The sequence below is a fragment of the Excalfactoria chinensis genome, chromosome Z, assembly GCF_039878825.1.
Source record: "Excalfactoria chinensis isolate bCotChi1 chromosome Z, bCotChi1.hap2, whole genome shotgun sequence".
Taxonomy (NCBI): domain Eukaryota; kingdom Metazoa; phylum Chordata; class Aves; order Galliformes; family Phasianidae; genus Excalfactoria; species Excalfactoria chinensis.
Genome location: NC_092857.1, coordinates 33,457,491 through 33,478,514, shown reverse-complemented (window position 1 = coordinate 33,478,514; position 21,024 = coordinate 33,457,491). Strand labels below are relative to the sequence as shown.

General features: G+C 40.4%; 1 protein-coding gene across 2 annotated transcripts in view; it reads left to right on the top strand.

Annotated features, from left to right (window-relative positions):
- The first annotated feature begins 721 nt into the window (after nt 1–721).
- PTAR1 (protein prenyltransferase alpha subunit repeat containing 1) overlaps nt 722–21,024 on the top strand; it is a 28,366-nt gene continuing 8,063 nt past the window's right edge. Inside the window, exons 1-5 of one of the 2 annotated variants that reach the window (XM_072359604.1) lie at nt 722–870; nt 9,476–9,645; nt 13,834–13,900; nt 17,707–17,811; nt 20,725–20,938. In XM_072359604.1, coding sequence (XP_072215705.1) covers nt 785–870; nt 9,476–9,645; nt 13,834–13,900; nt 17,707–17,811; nt 20,725–20,938 — 642 coding nt within the window. In that variant the 5' untranslated portion in view covers nt 722–784. Of the gene's footprint in view, nt 871–8,246; nt 8,329–9,475; nt 9,646–13,833; nt 13,901–17,706; nt 17,812–20,724; nt 20,939–21,024 lie in introns of those variants that run through there. The other variant, XM_072359605.1, reaches the window with a different exon arrangement.

Sequence of the window (21,024 nt, the reverse complement as noted above, 5' to 3'; positions counted from 1 at the left end):
GATTCCACATACACCGCTTTTAAAAAGCGGTTCACTGCGGCTTAACAAGCAATGGAGATCTTCCAAACTGGAGAAAAGTGGATGGAAGCTGGTCAAAGATTTCAGTAATGAAGCTGACAGCGAAAAAAGGGGAAGAATTATGTGAGCGCCGGACCACCCTAGATAGCACTGAACATGCCCCACGAGCACATGTACGAGCCCTTGGAAAACAATGAATATGTATGCCACTGTACTGCATATGTATGTCTTAACTGTTAAGGCGTACGACCTGAACTCTGAATTCAGAGTGCGTGCTTGCTTGTCAAGCCGCCCGGTAGGTATCGCGAGCAATAAAGGAACGCCACTTTCTAACCACAGAGGAGTTACACACTTTTCTTCCCGGATTTCGGAGCTGCTGCTGGTGCTCCTGGGGAGGCTCGACAAGCTAACGGCACTTAACCACGGCGCAGAGCCCAGCTTGGCTCTCTGGACGGCAGCCCCGCACCCAGGGTCGCTAGCCGCCTGCCGACTCCGAGCTCCGTCGAGCTCAGCCGGCAGGCAGAGGAAGCTGCCGCGAGTGCTACGCCTGCAGCCGCCCGAGGCGGGGCCGGGCCCGCCCCTCCCGAACGAGGCCGCACGGCACCCGGCGTCCGAGCCGGCCTGACGCCGCACCGCCCCCCCCGCCCTGCTCCGCTCCGCTCCGTCAGCGCCATCCCCGCGGCGCCCGCCGCCCGCTGACCCGGAAGCGCTCTGCCCGCCTGGCGCGGCACGGCACGGCACGGCACGGCACGGCCGGCTGCGGAAGATGGCCGAGTCGCCGGAGGAGGTGGCGGTGCTGGTACAGCGGGTGGTGAAAGACATCCGCAACGCCTTCAAGCGGAACCCCGACATGTGAGCGGGGCGGGCGCCGGGCGGGCGGGGCGGAGGGGCTTGGGGCCGCCCGGCGGCGGGGCCGGGCGTCTGGGCCAAGGTCAGGGCGCGGCGCGCCGGGTAGCGAGCGGCCGGCGGCGGCCGGCGTGTCGCTGTGCGGGAGCAGAGCGGTTCCGGCTGGGTCAGGTGCCGAGCGCGGAGGAGCGCAGCACCAGGGACCGATGTGCTGATGGAGGCACCACCTGCTAAGCGAGCGCCGTGCGAATCCGGGGCTGGGCGCCGTGCATCGTGCGGCCGAGGTGAGGTGAGGCGGGAACGCAGCCCGCGTGTGTTCTTACAGCGGCAGCACGGTGCGTCCGGCCTCCGTCTGGCAGCTCCCGAGCTGCGCCTGTGACGCGTATGTAACCTGACATCTGTACCGCCAGCACAGAGACGGCCCTTCCTTCGCCTTGGAGGGAGATGAACACGATGGCTGTGTAGGACAGAGCAGTTACTGCTGTCTTCTGCGAACCTGGTTTATCTTCTCTGCTGAGCAAGAAGGTTCATGTTTCGTTTTCAGTCCTGTTGCTGACCCGCTCACTTACCTACCGCTCCCGTTTCCGTTTGCAGTTGTTCGTTTTAAGGTGCAAACTGTTTAGGGAAGAGTCTTGCTATCGATCCAGACTCCATATTAGTTGGAACAATTGAGGCAGCAGATAATGGGTAAGAACTTTGTAACGTAAATGCAGGGTTTTGTGTCAGATGGAAGAGCTGCGGTCTCCAAGGCGATGGCCTATTAATCTGTTCCAGAAAATAGCACGCTAAGCAGTTATTTAGGAAAACTTTATGCACAGTTTTTAACGTGTCATTTTGCTTGAAGGAGAGGACTAGAATAAGTGTCTTCATATTTCCATAAATGTAGCTAACTGCTTGGGTAGGTGGCCAGGTTTTAAAATACGGCATATGGGTACTTTCTAAAAAAGAATCGTGTTTGGCCATGAAGTTCCATTTTTAGTCTCTGAAGCATAATGTGCTCTAAACAGCCAGTGCTTGTGAATGAATCCGCTGACTCCTTTTGGTTCCTACTCATCAAAATTGTTTCCTGATAGCAAACTTAGAGCCTGTGCTTTTGAAAAATATGCAGCTGGTGTTTTCTTTCATTCAGTCTGAGAGATTAAAGAGTTGTGTGCCCTGAAACTGGTGCACTGTATCATGTGTAGTATGAGAAAGGATGACCTGCTGCTGGTTTGCCTCCTGAGATAAGGAAGATGGGAATTCTGCCTGCTGGATTTCTGAACTCTAGTATTTGTGTGGCTAGGATAGGCTGCAGGCCATTGGCTACCACACCTGTCTGCATCTGGAGCAGCAGGCTGCAGCCCTTACAGCCAGGTGTTCTGGTTGATGTGAGGTATCTTGTATTCCTTGACCAAGACAGCTGTGGTCTGTTGCAGTCCCTAACAAATGCTGTGTTTTTAAGGCACGTTCACTTCTAGTTAACTAAGCAGTGCTAATTTAATTTTACCTCCCCTGTCTGATCGCTCCATTTTCTTCTGCAGGATAACTGTGTCAACTTGCTAGTTTTCAATTTTTGTAAGGCTGTGAAATTTATTGGTACTTGAACCCAGTCCTACCAGCACAGATCTGATAAAAGCATTTGCATGAGTTGTCCCACTGGAATTGAATGGACTGTAAGCACAGAATACATCAGTGCATGAATTCTTTTTGAACTTTGCTTTTCTTTTGCTTATGAGGCCAGTGAGAATAAAAGACTCACTTGTCAAAAAAAATATGTGAATGCTAAGGGCACAATTGGAAAGGATAACCCAGCACTTGTGTGTGAAATCTGAAGATGCTTTATCTGGTTTGCCAATATCACCTTAGTTCAGGTCACTTTCTCTGTCTCAATTTGCGGTGTACCAGGTTGCTCAAAGCCCCAGCCAGCCTGGCCTTGAATGCTTCCCGGGAGGGGACATCCACAGCCTCACTGGGCAGCACATTCCAGGGTCTCACCACCCTCACAGTAAAGAATTTCTTCTAGTATCTGGTCTAATTCTACCCTCTTCTGGTTTAAAGACATTTCCCCTCCTCCTGTCACTACCTGCCCTTATAGAAAGTCCCTCCCCAGCTTTTCTGTAGGTCCCCTTCAAGTACCAGAAAGCTGGTATGAAGTCCCCCCAGAGCCTTCTTTTCTCCAGGCTGAAGTGCCCCAGCTCTCTGTCCTCGCAGGGGAGGTGCTCCATCCCTCTGATCATCATGGCCCTCCTCTGGACCTGCTCCAACAGCTCATTCTTGTGTTGAGGGCCCAGAGCTGGACGCAATACTCCAGGTGAGGTCTCACAAGAGCAGAGTAGGTGGACAGAATCACCTCCTTCAACCCGCTGGTCGCACTTCTCTTGATGCAGCTCAGGGTATGATCTGACTTATGAGCTGCAAGCACACATTGCCTGCTCATGTTGAGTCTTTCATTGGCCAACGCTTCCAAATCCTTCAAGCCGTTCTCCATCCAGCCTGTATCTGTGTTTGAGACTGCTCTGACCCAGGTGCAGGACCTCACACTTGGTCTTGTTGAATTTCATGAGGGGTCCATCTCTCAATCCTGTCCAGGTCCCTGTGTATGGCATCCCTTCCCTCTAGATTGTCAGCTGCACCACTCAGCTTGGTGTTGTCTTTCAAGCTTGCTGAGGATGCAGTCCCCCATGTTGCCTGCAAAGATGTTAAATAGCGCTGGTCCCAGTGCTGGTCCCTGATGAATACCACTCCTCACTGGTCTCCATTTGGACACCGAGCTGTTGACTACAACTCTCTGAGTGTAACCATTCAGTCAATTCTTTATCCAGAGGGTGGTCCATCCATCAAATTCATTTTTTTCTAATTTGTTGACCAGGATGTAATGCAGGACAATGTTAAATGCTTTGCACAAGTCCAGATAGATGATGTCAGTTGCTTTTCCTTTATCCACTGATACTGTAATTAGATCATGAAAGGTCATCAAGTTTGTGAGGTGTGAGTTGTCCTTGGTGAGGCTATGTTGGTTACCACCAGTCACTTCATTTTTATTTCCCATGTGCCTTAGTATGGACTTCAGGAGGATCTACTCCATGCTCTTGACAGGTGCAGAGGTGAGACTGCTTGGCCTGTAGTTCCATGGATCTTAATTTTGCCTTTCTTGTAAATAGGGGTTATGTGTCCAGTCAGTGGCAACTCTACCAGACTTCCATGACCTTTTAAATATGATGGATAGCAGCTTAGCAGCTTTATGCGCCAGTTCCCTCAGAACCCATGGATGGATCTCATCATGTCCCATGGACTCATGCACCTTCAGGTTCTTTAGATAATCTCAAACCTGATTTTAACTTAAAGTAGCCAGATCTTCTCCAAGTTCTTACCTTTGCTTTCTGCAGTTTGGACATTGTGGATTGAGCCCTTGTTGGCAAAGACTAAGGTAAAGAAGTCATTGAGCACTGCAGCTTTCTCCGTATCTCTTGTGACCAGATCTCCAGTTTCCTCCTGGAGAGCACCCACATCTTCTCTACCGTTCCTTTTATCACTGATACACTTGCAGACATTCTTCTTGTTCCTCTTTATGTCCTTGGCTAGGTTTAATTCTGTCTCAGTTTTTGCTTTCCTAACCTGATCCCTGCTGCTCATATAACATCTTCATAGTCCTACCAGTTATCCCGTTCCTGCTTCTATTCCCTAGAGGATTTGTTTTTGTGCTTAAGGAAGTCCAGGAGCTCCTTGTTGATTCGCAGTGGCCTGCTGGCATGAAATATTAGTGGGAAGGTTCAACCTTTACTGCCATGTCACCGGCATCTGCCTCTGATGTCATGGACCAACATAATCAAATAGAAGGCAGCCACCATAGATTTGAAACTGAATCAAGATTTCTTTTGGTGTGATTGCAGGTTCCTCCTCTGGGAACCCAAAATGAAACACACTTCATTAAGTCATTAGCTAAATATGAAGTTTGTTTTGCCAATATTTTTCCCTTTAAATTGTTAAATAACTTATTCAGCATTGATTCTTAATGAATTTGCCATCTGTTGTAAATATAATTTGTTTGCAATACTTAGTGAGAAGGGTAATCAGTGCAGAACTTTGAAGTGAAGATTAATGTGTGAACAAGCAAAAGGAAACTCCTAGATAATGTTAATCCAATATTTATAGCTTCTTTAGAATCAAATATGGGATGGAAATACTTAGGATTTCAGTAGTATCTTACTATTCTTTCATTTATGAAAGATTTTGGTTGTACCAGTAAGTTAAAGACTAATTAACCAATGACTAATGGTATTGATTTATTATTTGAAATTCTGAAATAGAATCATATGTGCATGTGATAATGCAAGAAATGTTTTCATTTCTTGTATTTAAAGGCCATTCTCCCCACTTCTCAGAGGCTGTAAGTCACGTTGTCATTTCATGAGACTTGTTTAAACATAAAAATATATAAATCCCAAATGTCCATGCTTTAAATTGACATCCAGTATTAAAAGCGTTTTATAATTGCATCAATATTCTGCAGTTATAATGTTCAGGGCTACTTTACTCCAGTCTTTTTTTATCAGTATAACTGTATTTGAACAGTATTTCCTAATTATGTGTCATTCTAATTTCCAAACCGTTTCTTGATACCCTCTGTCTAATTCTTTGTGGGAGAGGTTGGGTTATTTGAAAGATGATGTTTTAAAAAATGCAGAAGAGTGTTCTGCAGCTGCCTCTCAGTGTTGTTCTGCCACAGCTGAGATTTTAACTGTGCACGGGGTATGTATGAAGAAGCTCCAGGCTTCATAGGGTATTATTCTTACACAGCTTCTCCAGCCTCAGAACAGGTTGAAGAAGCTTTGGTGATAACCTAGATGAAACTATCAGCTAAGTTCTGTCGGCTTCTGCTTAGTGCTTTATGATTGTGAATTGCGGTGTTAGGATGATCTGTAAATCCAAAGATAATTTGTGCAGTTTTTGGAACTTGCTTTTGTGAAGTGTAAGCACGTCAAGTTGTATCCTGAAATTCAAGAGAAAATAGTGGAATCTACAGAGTGAAATTAAACATTAGTTTAACGGTAGGTAGTGTTTCTGATAATGGGAGATACCACAGAACAACGGCCTTCAATTGCCATTACCTTCAGTACTGTGACCGACTTGTACCTGAATATGAGCACCCTAAACCCTACAATTGGTTTGTGTGGTCCTGTCAATATAACCAGGCATTCCTATGCTGGAATGCTGGGCTGTGGAGAGTTACGTGACACGCAACAACTGTAAGTGCCAGGTCCTTTCCTTGGGTCACATCAGGCCACTGCAGCGATACGGGCTTGGGGAAGAGTGGCTGGAAAGTTGCCTGGCAGGAAAGGCCCTTGAAGTGCTGCACAGCAGCCAGCAGTATGCTCGGATAGCCAAGAAGGCCAGTGGTAGCCTGACCTGCATTAGAAATAGCATGGCCAGCAGGAATAGGGAAGTGGTGATTGCTTCCCTTGTATGTGTCATTGGTAAGACTGCACCTGGAGCATGTGCTCATTTTGCAGCCTCTCACTAAAAGAAGAATTGAGCTCAAAGGTGTTCAAGTGTGTGCAGAGTAGAGCAACAAAACTGGTGTAGAGACTGGAAAACAAGCTAGAAAGAGTGAGGCTGTTCAGTCTGGAAAGAGGCTGCAGGAAAGGAGGGTGTAGATTTCTCCAATGACTAGTGATAGATAGAAGGGAACTGTCTCAAATTACACCAGGGAAGATTTAGATTGAATGTTGGGAAGAATTTCTTCACAGAGGGGATGATCAAGCATTGGGATGGATTGCCCAGTGATCTGGTTACATCCCTTAGAGGTATTTAAGAGATATGCGCATGTGGCACTAAGGGCCATGGTTTAGTGGTGGGACTCAGTTGGTCAAGTGGATGATAGGACTTGATCTTGAAGGTCTTTTTTAACCTAGATGACTCTATGACCAGAGGCTACTAGCGCAAGATTTAGGGTACTTAAGTAATTTAATTTTAAAAGGAATATTTGAGTGACTGGTGGTGCCTGTGTGTGAGTCCTGCTGCAAAAACATTTTTGGGGTATGTGATGATGCAGAGGCTGCAAGTGTTCTCAAGCATAATGTACTGGGCTGACAAAATGAATGACTTATTCCATTACTTTCTCCTGCAGACCCAAGAGGCCTTCAGGAGTGATGCTGGTTTGCATGAATTGTTTAGAACACGATAGGCATCCTGCTCTTCTAGCATTTTGAATCATAAATGCTGTTCCTTCCCAGAAACCGAATGCCGTGTAAGGTTTACGAACCACCCAGAACATCAGAGACAAAACCAAAGTGTTGCAGACAATGTTTCTACCACATGACAATCACTGGTCTGCATCTTGGAGAAAATGCACAAATTTACCAGATAAACATTTTTGTGTTGTATTGTATCTTCATGGTTCTCATTAGGCAGTGGTATAGTCCTCTGCCTCTTATGGCTTGCTGAGCATGTCCTAGAGTTGGGGCGTTTGACTTGTCAACTCTTTGCAAATCCTACCGATCGATAGTCATGGTGTACTTAATGCTGTGTTGTGAAATTAGCTCTCCTGAGTCAAGCTTCTGTTTGCTGAGAACTGAAGGTGTGGGTGTTGGGTTGTTTTTATTTGTTTTCCCTTGCTATTTGCCTTTGCTGTACTGTCTGTAAGCATCAGCTCATAAATTTTTGTTGTAATTCACAGAATTAACTAGCAAAGCTGTGTGCTCATTGCCTCTGAGGCCTTATGTGTCGCAGCATGCAAGAGCAAATAAAAGTTTGGATGTGGACTAGATTTAGCATTTCACAGAATCATAGAATCACAGAATGGCCTGGGTTAAAAAGGACCATAATGATTATCCAGTTTCAACCCTGTGCTATGTGCAGGGTCACCAACCACCAGACCAGGCTGCCCAGAGCCACATCCAGCCTGACCTTGAATGCCTCCAGGGATGGGGCATCCACAGCCTCCTTGGGCAACCTGTTCCAGTGTGTCACCACCCTCTGTGTGAAAAACTTCCTCCTAATATCTATTGCAAACCTCCCTTGTCTCAGTTTAAAACCTTTCCCCCTTGTCCTGTCACTATCCACCCTCATAAACAGCTGTTCCCCCCCTGTTTATATGCTCCTTTCAAATATTGGAAGGCCACCGTGAGGTCTTCCCTTTGTAAAGGAAAAGACAGCAGGAAGCACAAACTTCAAGCTATAAGGCACCATATTGAAAGCATCAGAGCATCAGTCTGTAATGTTATTATGAGTCTAATCTGGAATGTCATTATAAGTCTAACCTGAGTATCTTTGTGAAAAGCTTAATTTTTTTGAGTGGAACAGTATGGGTGGAAATCGCATACTGTTTGCAGTTTGGTAGGTAGTATATTTGAGAGTTTCCCTCTTTCTTTTTTTTTTTTCTTTTTTTCCCCTTTTCTCAGATGAGAAGAGATGGAAGAGATGGGTAATGGACCTGGGTGTGTGTCTAGAGACAGAGCCAAGTAATTTGCAAGTATCTTACCTCAGGTTATTTGTGCTCTTTTACTGTCTGACATATTAAATCAGTTTTCTGAGTAAGCAGGTATACTTGTTCTTAAACAAACACATGGTGTCATTTTCAATTGCTTCACTAATAATCCACTGAGAACACTGAACTAAATCAGTACGCTCAGCTTATCCAGTAGCAAAATTAGCATGTGATAATTGGGTTGAGATTATGAGGTCAACACTTGGGATGTATCTATAGACCTTGTACTGAAAAAAAAAAAAAAAAAAAGTTCATCATCATTCCAGTTTTGTTCCATTGAACAGAATTTGATGGTGAAATCACGAATGGTAGAAAGTGTAGAATTGTATTCCTTTTTGTCCAAGTGAGCGTGAATAATTGGCAGTCTGTCTTTGGTTTTTAAGAACTGCTTTTTCATCATCCGTGTACACTAAAAGCTAAGGAAAAAATAATATGGCCCCTTGAAACTAAAAAACCTGAGATGCTTCTGCTTTGTTTGTGGGTATAAATTTTAGTTGCCATCTTTTGTTTATTTCTAGATGGTTGATTAAAGGTGTAATATAATAAGTACATAGAAAGGACCTTCCCCATTCAGGATTTTTGGGAAAACCTAATATAACATTTCTGAGTAAGTAGAGAAAGTCCATAATCACCAAAAAAATTTACACGGCATTTAAAGTACTTTGAATTCATGCTTGTTTATTTAGTAATGAATATTACATTGAGACTCTTCAGCATGTCTGTAAGTGTTCCTGTTCTTCTCCTGCTGCAGTACTGGAGACATAATATACATTTTGTAGAGACTCTTCCTAAAACCACAGCTACCTTTTATGTTGTATCTAAATAGATTGTAAAGCAATGTAAAATATTATGGGTTTTCTGCTGGATTTGGGTTTTTTTGCTCAGCTTAAGTCTTTATTCAGACCAAAAATGTGTTTGCATCATTTATTTGCTGAGTTAATTTGCAGCATAATTATGCAGGAGATTACTTTCTAAAAAATGCATTTTATTGTACCTGCAAGTCTGTGTGGAAGCAAGAAAGGTGAATTGAGAATAATGAGCACAGGGGTAAAGGTGATGGACTGACAGCTGAAGTTTTGAAAAACATAGTTGTCAAATACTGGAAGTAAGTTTAATTGCATTTCTTTCTGTTATTTTTTTTTTAAGAGATGAAATTGGATTGATACCCTGCCCTGAAGCAAGATACAACCGGAGCCCAATAGTTCTGGTGGAAAACAAACTTGGTGTGGAGAGCTGGTGTGTCAAGTTTCTTTTGCCCTACGTCCACAACAAGCTTTTACTCTACAGACAGAGAAAACAGTGGCTAAACAAAGATGGTAAGTTACCCTGTTGGAAATTAGTACCTGATTCTTAGCATACTTTATTTACCTTTATTTGTCATTAAATTGGCCATTCTTAAATGCAGTTCAACCTGTTGTGAAAGAACTGAGTGAAACCTGAGGGAAAGCTGGCTTTGTGTTGTGTATCACAAGGGATTTTGTATTGTTTCTCAGTTGAAAATGCAAACAAATCCTTTATCTTGCCCAAGCTGGAAGAGTTGGAGTGAGGTGACTTAGTCCCATGTGTGATTTAGGAAAGCACTGTTACTGTTTGCAGAAGGTATGATGTCCTGTGACAGAAAGGCAGCTGTGGTAACATATGGATCTGAAGTAAGAAAGAAGTGCAGTGTTTTTTTGGACTTAAGGGTACCAGAAATTGTTTGTTGAAGCAGTTTGTTAATTGTAGAATACTATCCCCTTTTTTTCTTCCTTTGTTGTTGATGTTGTTCTCTTTCTTTTTAGTTTGTCTTCCTTGCATGAAAAATACTTTTGTATGGTTTTGTCTATTTTGAATGCTTTTTTTTAAGAATTATGAAAAAGTGTTAAGAATTATGAAAAAGTGTGGTGCTGGAGACTCTTGTTTACAAAGTAACTTTGTTTAAATTGAGAATGAAAAAGGGTAATTGTAGTTCAAGAAACTTTTTGCTGCTGGCTTCAGGTCTCCTCGCAATGGCAGTCAGCTTAGAAACTTTTCTTTCTGTAGTCTTCTCATTTGGAATCTCATTTGTTGAGACAGTGACTCTTTTAGGCAGGTTTGGGTGTTTTTGTTTGTGATGACACTGTCACATTCCTGTCTATTCAGCAGGAATGGCAAAGGTATTAGGGCTGTTCAGAAAGTTTTTCTGCTTCCTTCCCAGATGAAGCATTTCAGATCCTCCCTTCAGAAAACATAGGTTGTAAAACAGTGTCAGGAAATAGCAGGAGTGGTGTGAAACTTAGCAAACGGCGTATTTGTTTATTGAACCTCTCTGGATTTTCTTCCTTTGGAGAAAAACTGCCCTCTCCTTTGTTTTTTTAATTATTGAAAGCCAATGTACCTTGCTTGAGAAGAGATGACCTGCAGTATTTCCATGTCTACCGAGTTGTTGTGTAACTGGAAAACATGTTCAAGACCCCACCATATTAGTAACATGTTTGGAAGCGCTGTACAGCTTACAACATTTAATATGCTTTACCATTAAATTGTAGCAGAAACTGAGCAATGGTGGTGGAGGGCATGACGAGAGAGGTATTTTCCAGATTGACATACAGAATTGCTTTTAATATAGTTTAATCTCTTTATATTAGAAATATAATATCCTCTGTACTGGGACGGATGTTTAATTTTATCATGGTTTCCTTTGGAAGTTTGATTAAGAAAGTTTATTTGAATCCCAAGTCATGACTTTTGCCAGTGTTCTAGTTTGGAAGTTTTTCTTCTTTCTTCAAATTGTTTTAATTTATGAATGCTGACTATCTGTGATATCACAAGACAGTTGTCTGAAACTGCTACAGATATCTTCTCTTTTTGTGCAAAATGCTGTTCTGCCTATTCTCAGAAAATCCTTACTTTCCATAAGCCCGTAGTTCCACCTTTTGAACAGCTTTCTGAAAAGCACATTAATGTGATCTATGTAAATTTGGATACAGTCATGGTTGGGGCAACAAAAATAAAAAGGAGCTAGAAACCTGGTCATACTTGCCCTCCTCTGTCTGGAGAGGCATCTCACATCCAAAAGGATACCTGTGTTGTAAGCATGTTTTTGAATTTTAAATTAAGTACATGTTGAGTTTTGTTACTGACACAGATCTAAGTGGCAACTGGTAACACTAAATGCTAGATCTGTCATACGACTTTCTATGGAAATGGCTCAGAGGCTTCTAAAATTCTGTCATTTGTCATCTCTGGCTTAGAAATTCAAGCTGTGTGAAATCTACACCTGCTCTTTGATGCACAAAGTTACAAAGATCAAACTAAAGGAACTAGATAATTCTATGAGAGTTTCCTCATCTGCTTTTTCCTTTGATAATATTTAGGATACAGTGAATTTATTTTTTACTTATTGCTTCACTTCTCTCCAAGCACTTATATAAAACAATGTGGTAGATAAGCTTCTGCTTAGATTGGGTATGATTTTGGGCTGTTCCAAACGTTTGACATTACCATAGTCACATTACTGGTTAGTCATGAGTTTGTCGGACAAACTGTATTCTTCCACATGGAATCATAGTCTCTGAAAACTTTTTCTGATAAGTATTTGAAAGGTTGAACTAGGCTATGATAAGCTTTCGCTTAATGTATCCTGTCTGCCCTAGGTTATGCAATCATGGTAGCTAATGATTACTGAAATAATTAAAATCAAACAGTGTGTCTTAATTCAGAACCGCTGTGCTGTCTTGTAATGCTATTCTTTGTCACAGCACTTTGTTGCTTCTCTGTTTCTTATCCTGCGTTTTGAAGTTTACCTTTCACTCTCTTTCATTGTAATTCATACTTCTTCACTACCTTTCACCATATAGGAAATGTGGGTTTAATTACGTGTGATTATATTGCCCTCACATAATGACATAACATAGTCCTCCTGGGCAGGAGCCCATGGAAACACGGGATACACAAAATTACTTTGTCAGGCATGAATAAACAACCAAGCATGCAGTAATATGCAAAGGTATTCCACTTTTTCACACAGTTAAGTAATGTACTCCTAGAGAGATTTCTTGGTTAAAAGGTAAGTGAAATTGCTCTCCTGTACTTTTCGAAGTAATATGTTCATTTATTGCTGCACTGGTAGGTTTTTTAAATGTAATCTTGCAGCCAGAGAACCAGGTAGAGATTATTCAGTTCCACAAGGCCATCTCCTTCCTTTCCCTTCTTAATTTCTCTGACATGTGAGTCATCTGGGGGATATTACTTGGAGTACAGTTTATTTAGTTTCTTAAATACAGAGTGTTGAGGAGAGAATGTAGCCAAACTTTCCTTGGCAGTAAAAGCCTGGATATCTGTGGTGACAGTGACAGGGTAACTGATATGAATCTGCATATCCTCAGAGTGGGGATTAATGGTAAGCAACATAGTGGTAGTCTGTAGCATCTCGGGGTTAGGTGGAGATGTCTCGGGGATCCCCGCTGTTACCCTGGTGGAAACTCAAACTGCTTGGTTGTTGTGGTTTAACCCAGCAGAGTGCTGTGGCCCACAAAGCTGCTTGCTCACTCTCCCTGAAGGAGAGAACTGGAAAGGTGTGTTAGAACTAGTAGGTTGAAATAAAGAGTTTACTAGGTAAGGCAAAAGCCATGTGCACAAGCAAAGCAAAAAAAGGAGTTAATCTGATACTTCCCATCAGCGGGAGAAGATGTTCAGCCCCTCCCAGGAAAGCGGGAGCTTCTTAGAAAGACAAACACTGTCACTCTGAATGTACCTTCTTGCATCCTTCTTTTCTCTAACTTTTATTGCTGAGATTGACTTCATATGGTATGGAATATCCATAATACAACAGTCTGAAGCAAGGCTGTCAGTTCAGAGTGAACTCAGAAGTTTTTTCTGTTACATGTAAGTGCATGTGGATAGCTAAATTATGTTGTGAACCTAATTCATTGTTATTTTTTCCTAGATTTTCCTAGATATAATTTGCTGCAATATTTAGTTTCGTTTGTTTTGCAACTGCATTATATAGTATAAAAGTAGCACATATCTGTAGCTCAGGGCTGTACAGAAATAATAAGAGTATACATTTAATGTTACTATCTTATTTCAGAGTTGTTGGATTTTCTTTGAAGAGTTCACTTTAGTGCATACAGTCCGTCTGCAGTTTAAATCATTGTATACTCAAGGAATTGGTGCAGTCACTGTCCATCTCTGAGGGTATACAATACATGTGAGACTATCTAACTCGATAGATACACATATCTCTAAATAGGTGTATCTATCTATACATATACCTATATGGGTAGATAGGTTTACAGGTGTATCTGGATACATAATTAGGCGTACAAGTGGTGGTCTGAAATTTCCAGCTGCAGACGTCTTAGACATAAGTTGTTAGCAAGATAGAACTCTTCCAAAATGAGATATAACAGTGTTCTGTGGAGATGGACGTAGATATGGCAGTCAGGCAAGGGAAGACTTTAATGAAGGATGGGACTAAGGGAGTGCAGAGAGACCACTAGAATACGTGAAACATTGCTAATCTTTTTGTTCTCTAATTTTAGAGCTGATAGACACCACATGTACACTGCTGCTGCTGAATCCAGACTTCACCACAGCTTGGAACGTGAGGTGAGTTGCATTCAGGAAATGACATCAGAATGACCTGGGCTTTAAATGTGCAAGTCAGCCATAAACTCTGCATTTAGTAGTACATAATGGTAGAACAGCAGCTTTTCAGCTACAGAGCATTAAAGGAATGTTGAACATCTCTTCTATCCTGTATGTGCTTCAGATAATTTTAAGAAATTTAGTTTTTCTTTTTTAGTACAGGCTAAAGCACATCTTACTGCATGTGAATACATGTTAGGTCCTTATTTTGTTTCAGCTGGAAGTGTCACTTTCCTTGCCTCTGTCAGTTGAGCCAGGTTATTTATAATCTTCAGGTGGGCCTATCGTTTTTGCTGAATCACAGTATCCAGCTAACGTCTGCTCTCTGTTTGCACTGTTTTTGTTTTGTCCCTCATTGAATAATATATCTGAGTCCTTTTGAGATAACTGATTGATTCAGTGTTGTTATCAGTACAGTTCATCAGAGCCGAACAGCTCTCAGTAGATACACTGCAAAAGAAGAGAAGGAAGCTGTATTTACAGGGTTCTAGAGCAGATAGTTTTTGTGTTTATCTCCCAGGTTGGGGAATGTTCTGCTTCCAAGGTAAGATATGAGATGGTCTTAAAGGAATAGTAAGACGTTGGAAGTCTGACTGCAAATTCTTAATATCTAGGAGGACTAATTTAAAAAAAAAAAAAGGGTTTTTGTAGTTTAGGTTCATTATTTCTGTAGGTAAAATGAACAAAAAGATGATGGCTGTGGATAGCTGTCAGCCTTGATTGCAAATCCAGAGTTTTTGTCTTTCATTGCTGGCGTAATGCTGAACAGTTCTGCTGGGTTTTGTACCTTCCAATGTCTTGGGCCTAAGAGAGACAGGTGACAGTGATAACAAAGGGCTTGCTGTCTTGAAAATGTATACCCCTGAGTAGCTTTCGAGTAATAAAAAGGAATTAGCATGCATAAGCACTAGAGCTTTTAAAGTAATGTAGTTCTATGGTACCTAAAACTGATTTCAGTTGTTTGTATAAACATAAATGCATCCATGATTAACAGTCTGTACTTTTTTTTCCTGCCTGACAGCTAAAGGAGCTTTCTCATTGCTTGTTCTTACATGTGCAGTATATATGTGTAGTTTAAATTGCAAATAGAAAAAAAATGTTAAGGAATATAGATGAAGATTGTCTTTTATCATTTGCTGGAGAGGAATGCCCCTCTAGCGCTTGACAAGGTGGCTTGGTTGGTGTTGTCTTTGCAGCATTCAGAATGAAGGTGATGTTGTAGCAGCCATTAAGTAGCTGAGGAATTTATAGCAGTGTTTGCTTTAGCTGAACAGCTGGTGTTCTGAACCTGGACCCATGCTGGCAGAGACTGCTGCTGGGCAGTGGCTATTTCAGGGGGTGGGTAGGTACATAATGGCAGAGCTCAAACAGAAGAACCATACTTCAGCCTCCCTTGAGTACACTGCAGGTTAAGTTAGCCAAGCAAAAATGGTATGTGCAGACGCGCCATAGAGGGCAGGCTATGTTCTGCATATTATCTATTGGAGATAAATTTGTACTGTGATTTACTCTAAACTAGGAACTAATTATGTGGGACTTGCTCTCTGCTTGCAGAACATGATAGATCAGTCGTGGGATGATTGTTTTCATCTTGCACAGAAGATGTTTGTTGTGCCAGATTTATCTTATGTTCTTGGCACATAAATTCCCTGTTTTATTTGCAAGGGGAAAAAAGCAGCATAGATTCTAAGCCTAAAAATAAAAAGATTAACAGCAGCAGCCCTTCCCATGAAGTGCTTCCTATAATCTAATAACTGCATTATTTTAGGTTTAGATAATCCATGTTTCCTATGTTGAATTCTCTGCTGAGAGCTTCGCAAGTAGCATTTGATCCAACAGTATTGAACCTGGATAGTCAGAAAGAGGGTTTGAGAGTAGGAAGAGAAAAGCTCTTCCTTGGAGAGAGGACAGGGCTTGGCAGAGCATGACTGGAGTGGCAGTATGGAAGGCTAATGAGCATTTGAGCGGAACTGGCAATCATAGAAAGTTATTTGTGGTTGGTGAAGGACTGGAGAATATATAATTTGAAATGTATTACTGACTAGGAGCCAATAATCTCTATTCTGAACACTGCAATATGCCCACAGAGGTTAGGTGTTTACTTATTTTAATTAGAAGGAACTGGGAAGCTGCAGAGGAATAGAAACTAAGCAAGAGAGCTGAGCAAGAGCTTATTGTGTGGTGTAGGAAAGCATGCTAAGAAATAACAGGCATGTAAGTGTAAGTGAGATAGAAATTTTCCTGTTTTACAGAATGTGCAACAAGGTGTTTGCAGTCACTGGTCATAATTTATCATCTGCTTTTAGAAGTTGAAAAATCTTTTAAGCTAAAAATGACCAAAACATGTGTGTAAATGATTGTGAAATAAATTTCCACAGATATTACTGTTCTTGTTGAAATGCTATCGGACATCTGTAAGTGATCAAAAGGCATCAGATAACAAGAAGCTCTGAAAATTCAAACCTTTCCCGTGAGATATCACTGATTTCAGAGGTGTCAGTAAAAACATGAAGCACATGAAAAGTGTTTCAGATTATCTCCTACAGGGGATAGTAGGTAAAGTTGTTTGTTTTTTTCATAGCAGTTTTCTTTCCATACTACCAGTTCCTCTCCCTCCCCTCCAAGAAATTGGGTAAAATACCGTTCACAGTATAGTGCATTTCTCATTCAAAGCGTTTCTGGTTTAGCGGAGGGTTGTTAGAGTTAGGGTAGTATGTTTGGGCCCTGGTTGGACTCGATGACCTTTAAAGTCTTTTCCAACCTGAGTGATTCTATGATTTTGAAGTAGCTTGGAGTACAGGATGTGGAAGGGAGCATTCTTGCTTTATCCAGTGACAGGATGATGTTTTCAAATACTTCTGGGAAAGGCAGGGAGATTTCTAAATCCAGAAAAACAAACAAGATGTGAAGCAGGGAACTCTGCATAAAAATGGAAAAATAGATAAAATAGAGACTTTCGCTCTGCTGTGTATACATAGGAAGTGCTCTTGGAAAGCTCATGTTGAATGAGCATTAAGTTTTGCTAGGGTAAATTCTTATTTTAACATTTAAACAGGAAGGTGTTTTACACATGAGTAAACTTTCTGATTTCTGCCTTTCTTCTAGTCATTTTGAAAAATATTCTGCACACAGAATATTCCTTCCTTCCTTCTAAAATCGGGAATTCTTCATGCTATGTATTGGGCCATATTTAAGAACTGCCTGTGAAAAAGTTAAACGTGTGTGGGGAGGCTGTCTGGAGGAGTGAAAGTATTTTCAAATTTGCAGAGTGTTCTGAAAGCTGAATTTCAGGAAGGATGTTTAAATATATATATATGTGGCTCTCTTAGCTGTCATTGTGTTAATGAGGAGAGAAGGAATTCATGTGATTAAGATTTTTCTAGGGCATACCAGGAGAAACAACATTATTGTTAGCAGGCGAAACATGTAACCCAAACTGCAGTTTTTTTGTTGGTAATAGAAAATGTGATAGAGAGCCACACTTGAAATAATAATAATTTAAAAATTGACTTGGTGATTTTTTTTATTGCTGTTAGAGTTGAGTAACAACAGGTTAAATGTATTAAGATAAAGTTATGTGATTGGGATTTATTTTGCTGAGTGTGGTTAAATAGCAGTGCCTGCGTACAGCTGAGTGCTATGGATTGATTAATAAACCAAATTGTGTTATATTAAAAAAAATAATAATAAATCAGTGCTGTGTGAGATTTGTGGTTTGTTTTCAGATTACATCCTTTATTCATACAAATGTATTTTATCTTTTGTAGGAAAGAATTAATACTTTCTGGCACTTTAAGTCCACTTAAAGATTTGCATCTTGGAAAACTGGCGCTAACCAAGTTTCCAAAGAGTCCAGAAACGTGGATTCATAGGTTTGTTTCCCTTGCCTTACGTTGCTTCCCTGGAGTTAAACATTCCTCCTAGTATTTTTTTTTATTATTATTGTTTTTTGTTTTTTGTTTTTTTTCCTCTGTGCTTGTATTAAGGAGAATGCTTATGTAAGAGGACACTACAGTGGAGTGTTTGAGCCAGTCACTATGAAACTCAGTCCTTTAGCTTTTGTAGATGCATTTCTATATTCCGCTTCTGTAATTCTATTTCTATAATTAGAATTAAAATCATATGCACCTCTTTGTGGAATCTTTTATTTTTTTTCCAATCAGCTCTGGATGTGGGATAATTTTTCCTAAGGATTTATCATATCTTTCAGCACTCTCAGTTCTCATCCCAAGACTTCTGATTTCATCAGTAGCAGGAATTAGAGCAACGTGGGTTTCTCTCCTCTGCTCCCCTCTACTTACTGCTGTGTTGTTTGTTTGTAGACATTTCAGAAAGACAGGCATCTGTAGAAGGTGATTTTTACAACCCAAATTGATGTTGACTTCCATTTCTTTGCTGATCTTTTTGGTTCAGTAAATTTGTTTTTATCATTTCTAACATACTCAAAGCCATTAAATCACCAATACTAGATCTTAAGATAATGGAGTACATTGTTGTGTTGGTTTTTTTATTTAACTCCAAAAATATTCAAGCACACACAGCTAACTATCTTATTCATGACTGAGCATATGTAAATAGGCCTCTAATATAGCTGAGTGAAGCACAGGTATATTGTTCAGTTTTGTGATAAAATTTCTTGCTACGTGCATGATTTTTCTTAATGTGTTTTTATGTTATTATTCATTATTTTACAGACAACCTTCAAAATATTTGAATGGGGTACATTAGAAGTCAGTTCATAATATTTGCACTCTACATGTCCAGTATTGAGACAACCTTAAAGTTGGTATCCCATGAGGGGATTCATGTTCTATCAAAAGCATGAGTAAAATTTCAGCCTTGCCAATAGCACATGAATTTTTGGTCAGAGGAGTTATTGGTAAACTCTTCTTTTTGAATGAATGGGCTTAGTATTCTTGAAGTTTACACAGAAGACAATAAATGAAATATTGCTAGGTGTTACCTACCTTACAGAGTATTATTACCTTAGTTTACGTTAATTTCTATCTTGGTAGTATCGATTCAGCAACAGCATTAGAATGTAGAAATTTAAAAATATGTTGAACAAATCCAGCTCCTTACACGTAGCAAATACGCTCACTAAAGATGCTGAAATATCTGCCATGTTTTGCCACTTTTGGCGGAGTTTCAGATGGATCTCGTGCATATAAAGTTAGTGTACCTGTTTATTACACAGTTGTCACTGAATAATCCTGCATTCATTTTCTTCAATTCTGCAGACTGGAATAATGATATTAATGGAACATGACCCAACAGATCAGATTCATTTTGTCCAAATTTATTAGAGAATTTTATGACTTCCAATAGCTTGTTTCCATGGTAGCCAGCAGGTAGCAAGCGCCTATTTTAAAACTTTTCTAAGGTTGTGCTTCTTGTCTTTCCTCCCATGAGAAAAGTCAAAAAAACTGCTCAGATTTCATTCTTTTTTTTTTTTTTCTTTTTTTTAAGCCACAGAGACTGTGAATTCATTATTTTATAAACAGTTTTCATTTTAAGAAATAGAAATAATAACAGTATCAATATCGAAGCGATTTGTCTTTTATTTTCCATTTATGATTTGCCTTGGAAGTCAATAATAATGAAAAAACACTGTCTGCCATTTATTAGGGGGTTGAATTTACATGGTTACTTTTCCTGCCTAAATATATCTAGAATTTCCTACTTCTTTCTGATTAAAGTTAGAAATACTAGATGGTAATATTTGGATTGTATTTGTTAGTATTTTCTTCCAACAGGTTATATCTTGTTTAAAATACCTAGAAGAAAAAGCAACATGGTAGTAGTTCGTTAACTTCTTTTGCTATTTTATGAAAGATGAATTGCAAAGTAGTACTTTCCATCTTAATTTCTTTTTCTGGACTTGCACTTTCATTAGGGAGCTATTAATTGATCTTGTAACTGATGTGTGAGTTGGTACAAAGCAGAAAAACTCCTGTGTCTGACACTGAAGGATATCCAGCTTTCCAGGCTCTTCCACATAGCCCCATTGCCATTCTCGGTACATGTGCTGCTGCATGGATATCTGTTATTATCAACAGTTTTCAGTAGTGCCTGCAGATGTATGTTTCCTGCATCACTGGGAGTACCTCCCTTAATGCAGCTCTCATCTAAAAATACTAAGTCCAAAATAGAATTGAAAGGCCGCATAGGAAGCTGTTCTTCTCAGTGACTTCAAATCAAATATATATAATTCAGTAGTAAAGGTACTTATTTTTTCTGTTTTGCTTATAGCTTCAGAGGCCTTCAGTGTTTTGCATCTTCTTTCTGCGGATGTACAGAAACTAGTTTTGCTTGTAGTATTCACTGCTGAGAAGTGTGAAAATGTGCATAAAGTACAGTTAGTATCTTTCTTGAGTCATTTTTTTCTGCCTCTTTTTAAGTATTACCTTAGTATTGTACAAACCTCTAAAAGAAGAACTCATGCAGACTTTGCATTGTTTTTGTAAATTTGTTCTTTGTTTTTTTCTTTTAGTATGCCATAGGTAGCCATGACAACTAATAGTGCACAGGTAAAGAAATACAGCAGAAGTTAAATTATTTTGATGTGTGATTGCAAGGTCATAGTTTTCAGTATGGGAACAAACCAGATGCTTATGTCTCCTACTTTTTCTTATTCCGCATTTAGTTATGGCATAGTTCAGATAGTGGAAATCTAAGAAAAGCTTGATTTTATTTTTTTTTTTAAATATAAATTAAAAAATAGTGTTTTTCTCTAAGAATTGGTCTCTTATCATTAATGCTCTATACTGTTTAACCCTAACCAGACGATGGGTGCTGCAGCAGCTAATTCAGGAAAACTCCTTGCCCACTCTTGTGAATAAAGGAAACCTGGGAGCAGCACCTGTGGAAAGGATTCACCAACTAGTGCAGGAGGAAATGGACGTCTGCTCTGAAGCTGCTGGGAGATACCCAAGCAACTACAATGCCTGGTCCCATCGCATCTGGGTTTTACAGCATGTGGGAAAGCTGACTACCAAGGTAAAATACAATAATGAATAAAGTCTTTCATTTTCCTTGTTTAAAAATAAATAAATAAATAAAAGAAGAAAAAAGTATTTAAAAAA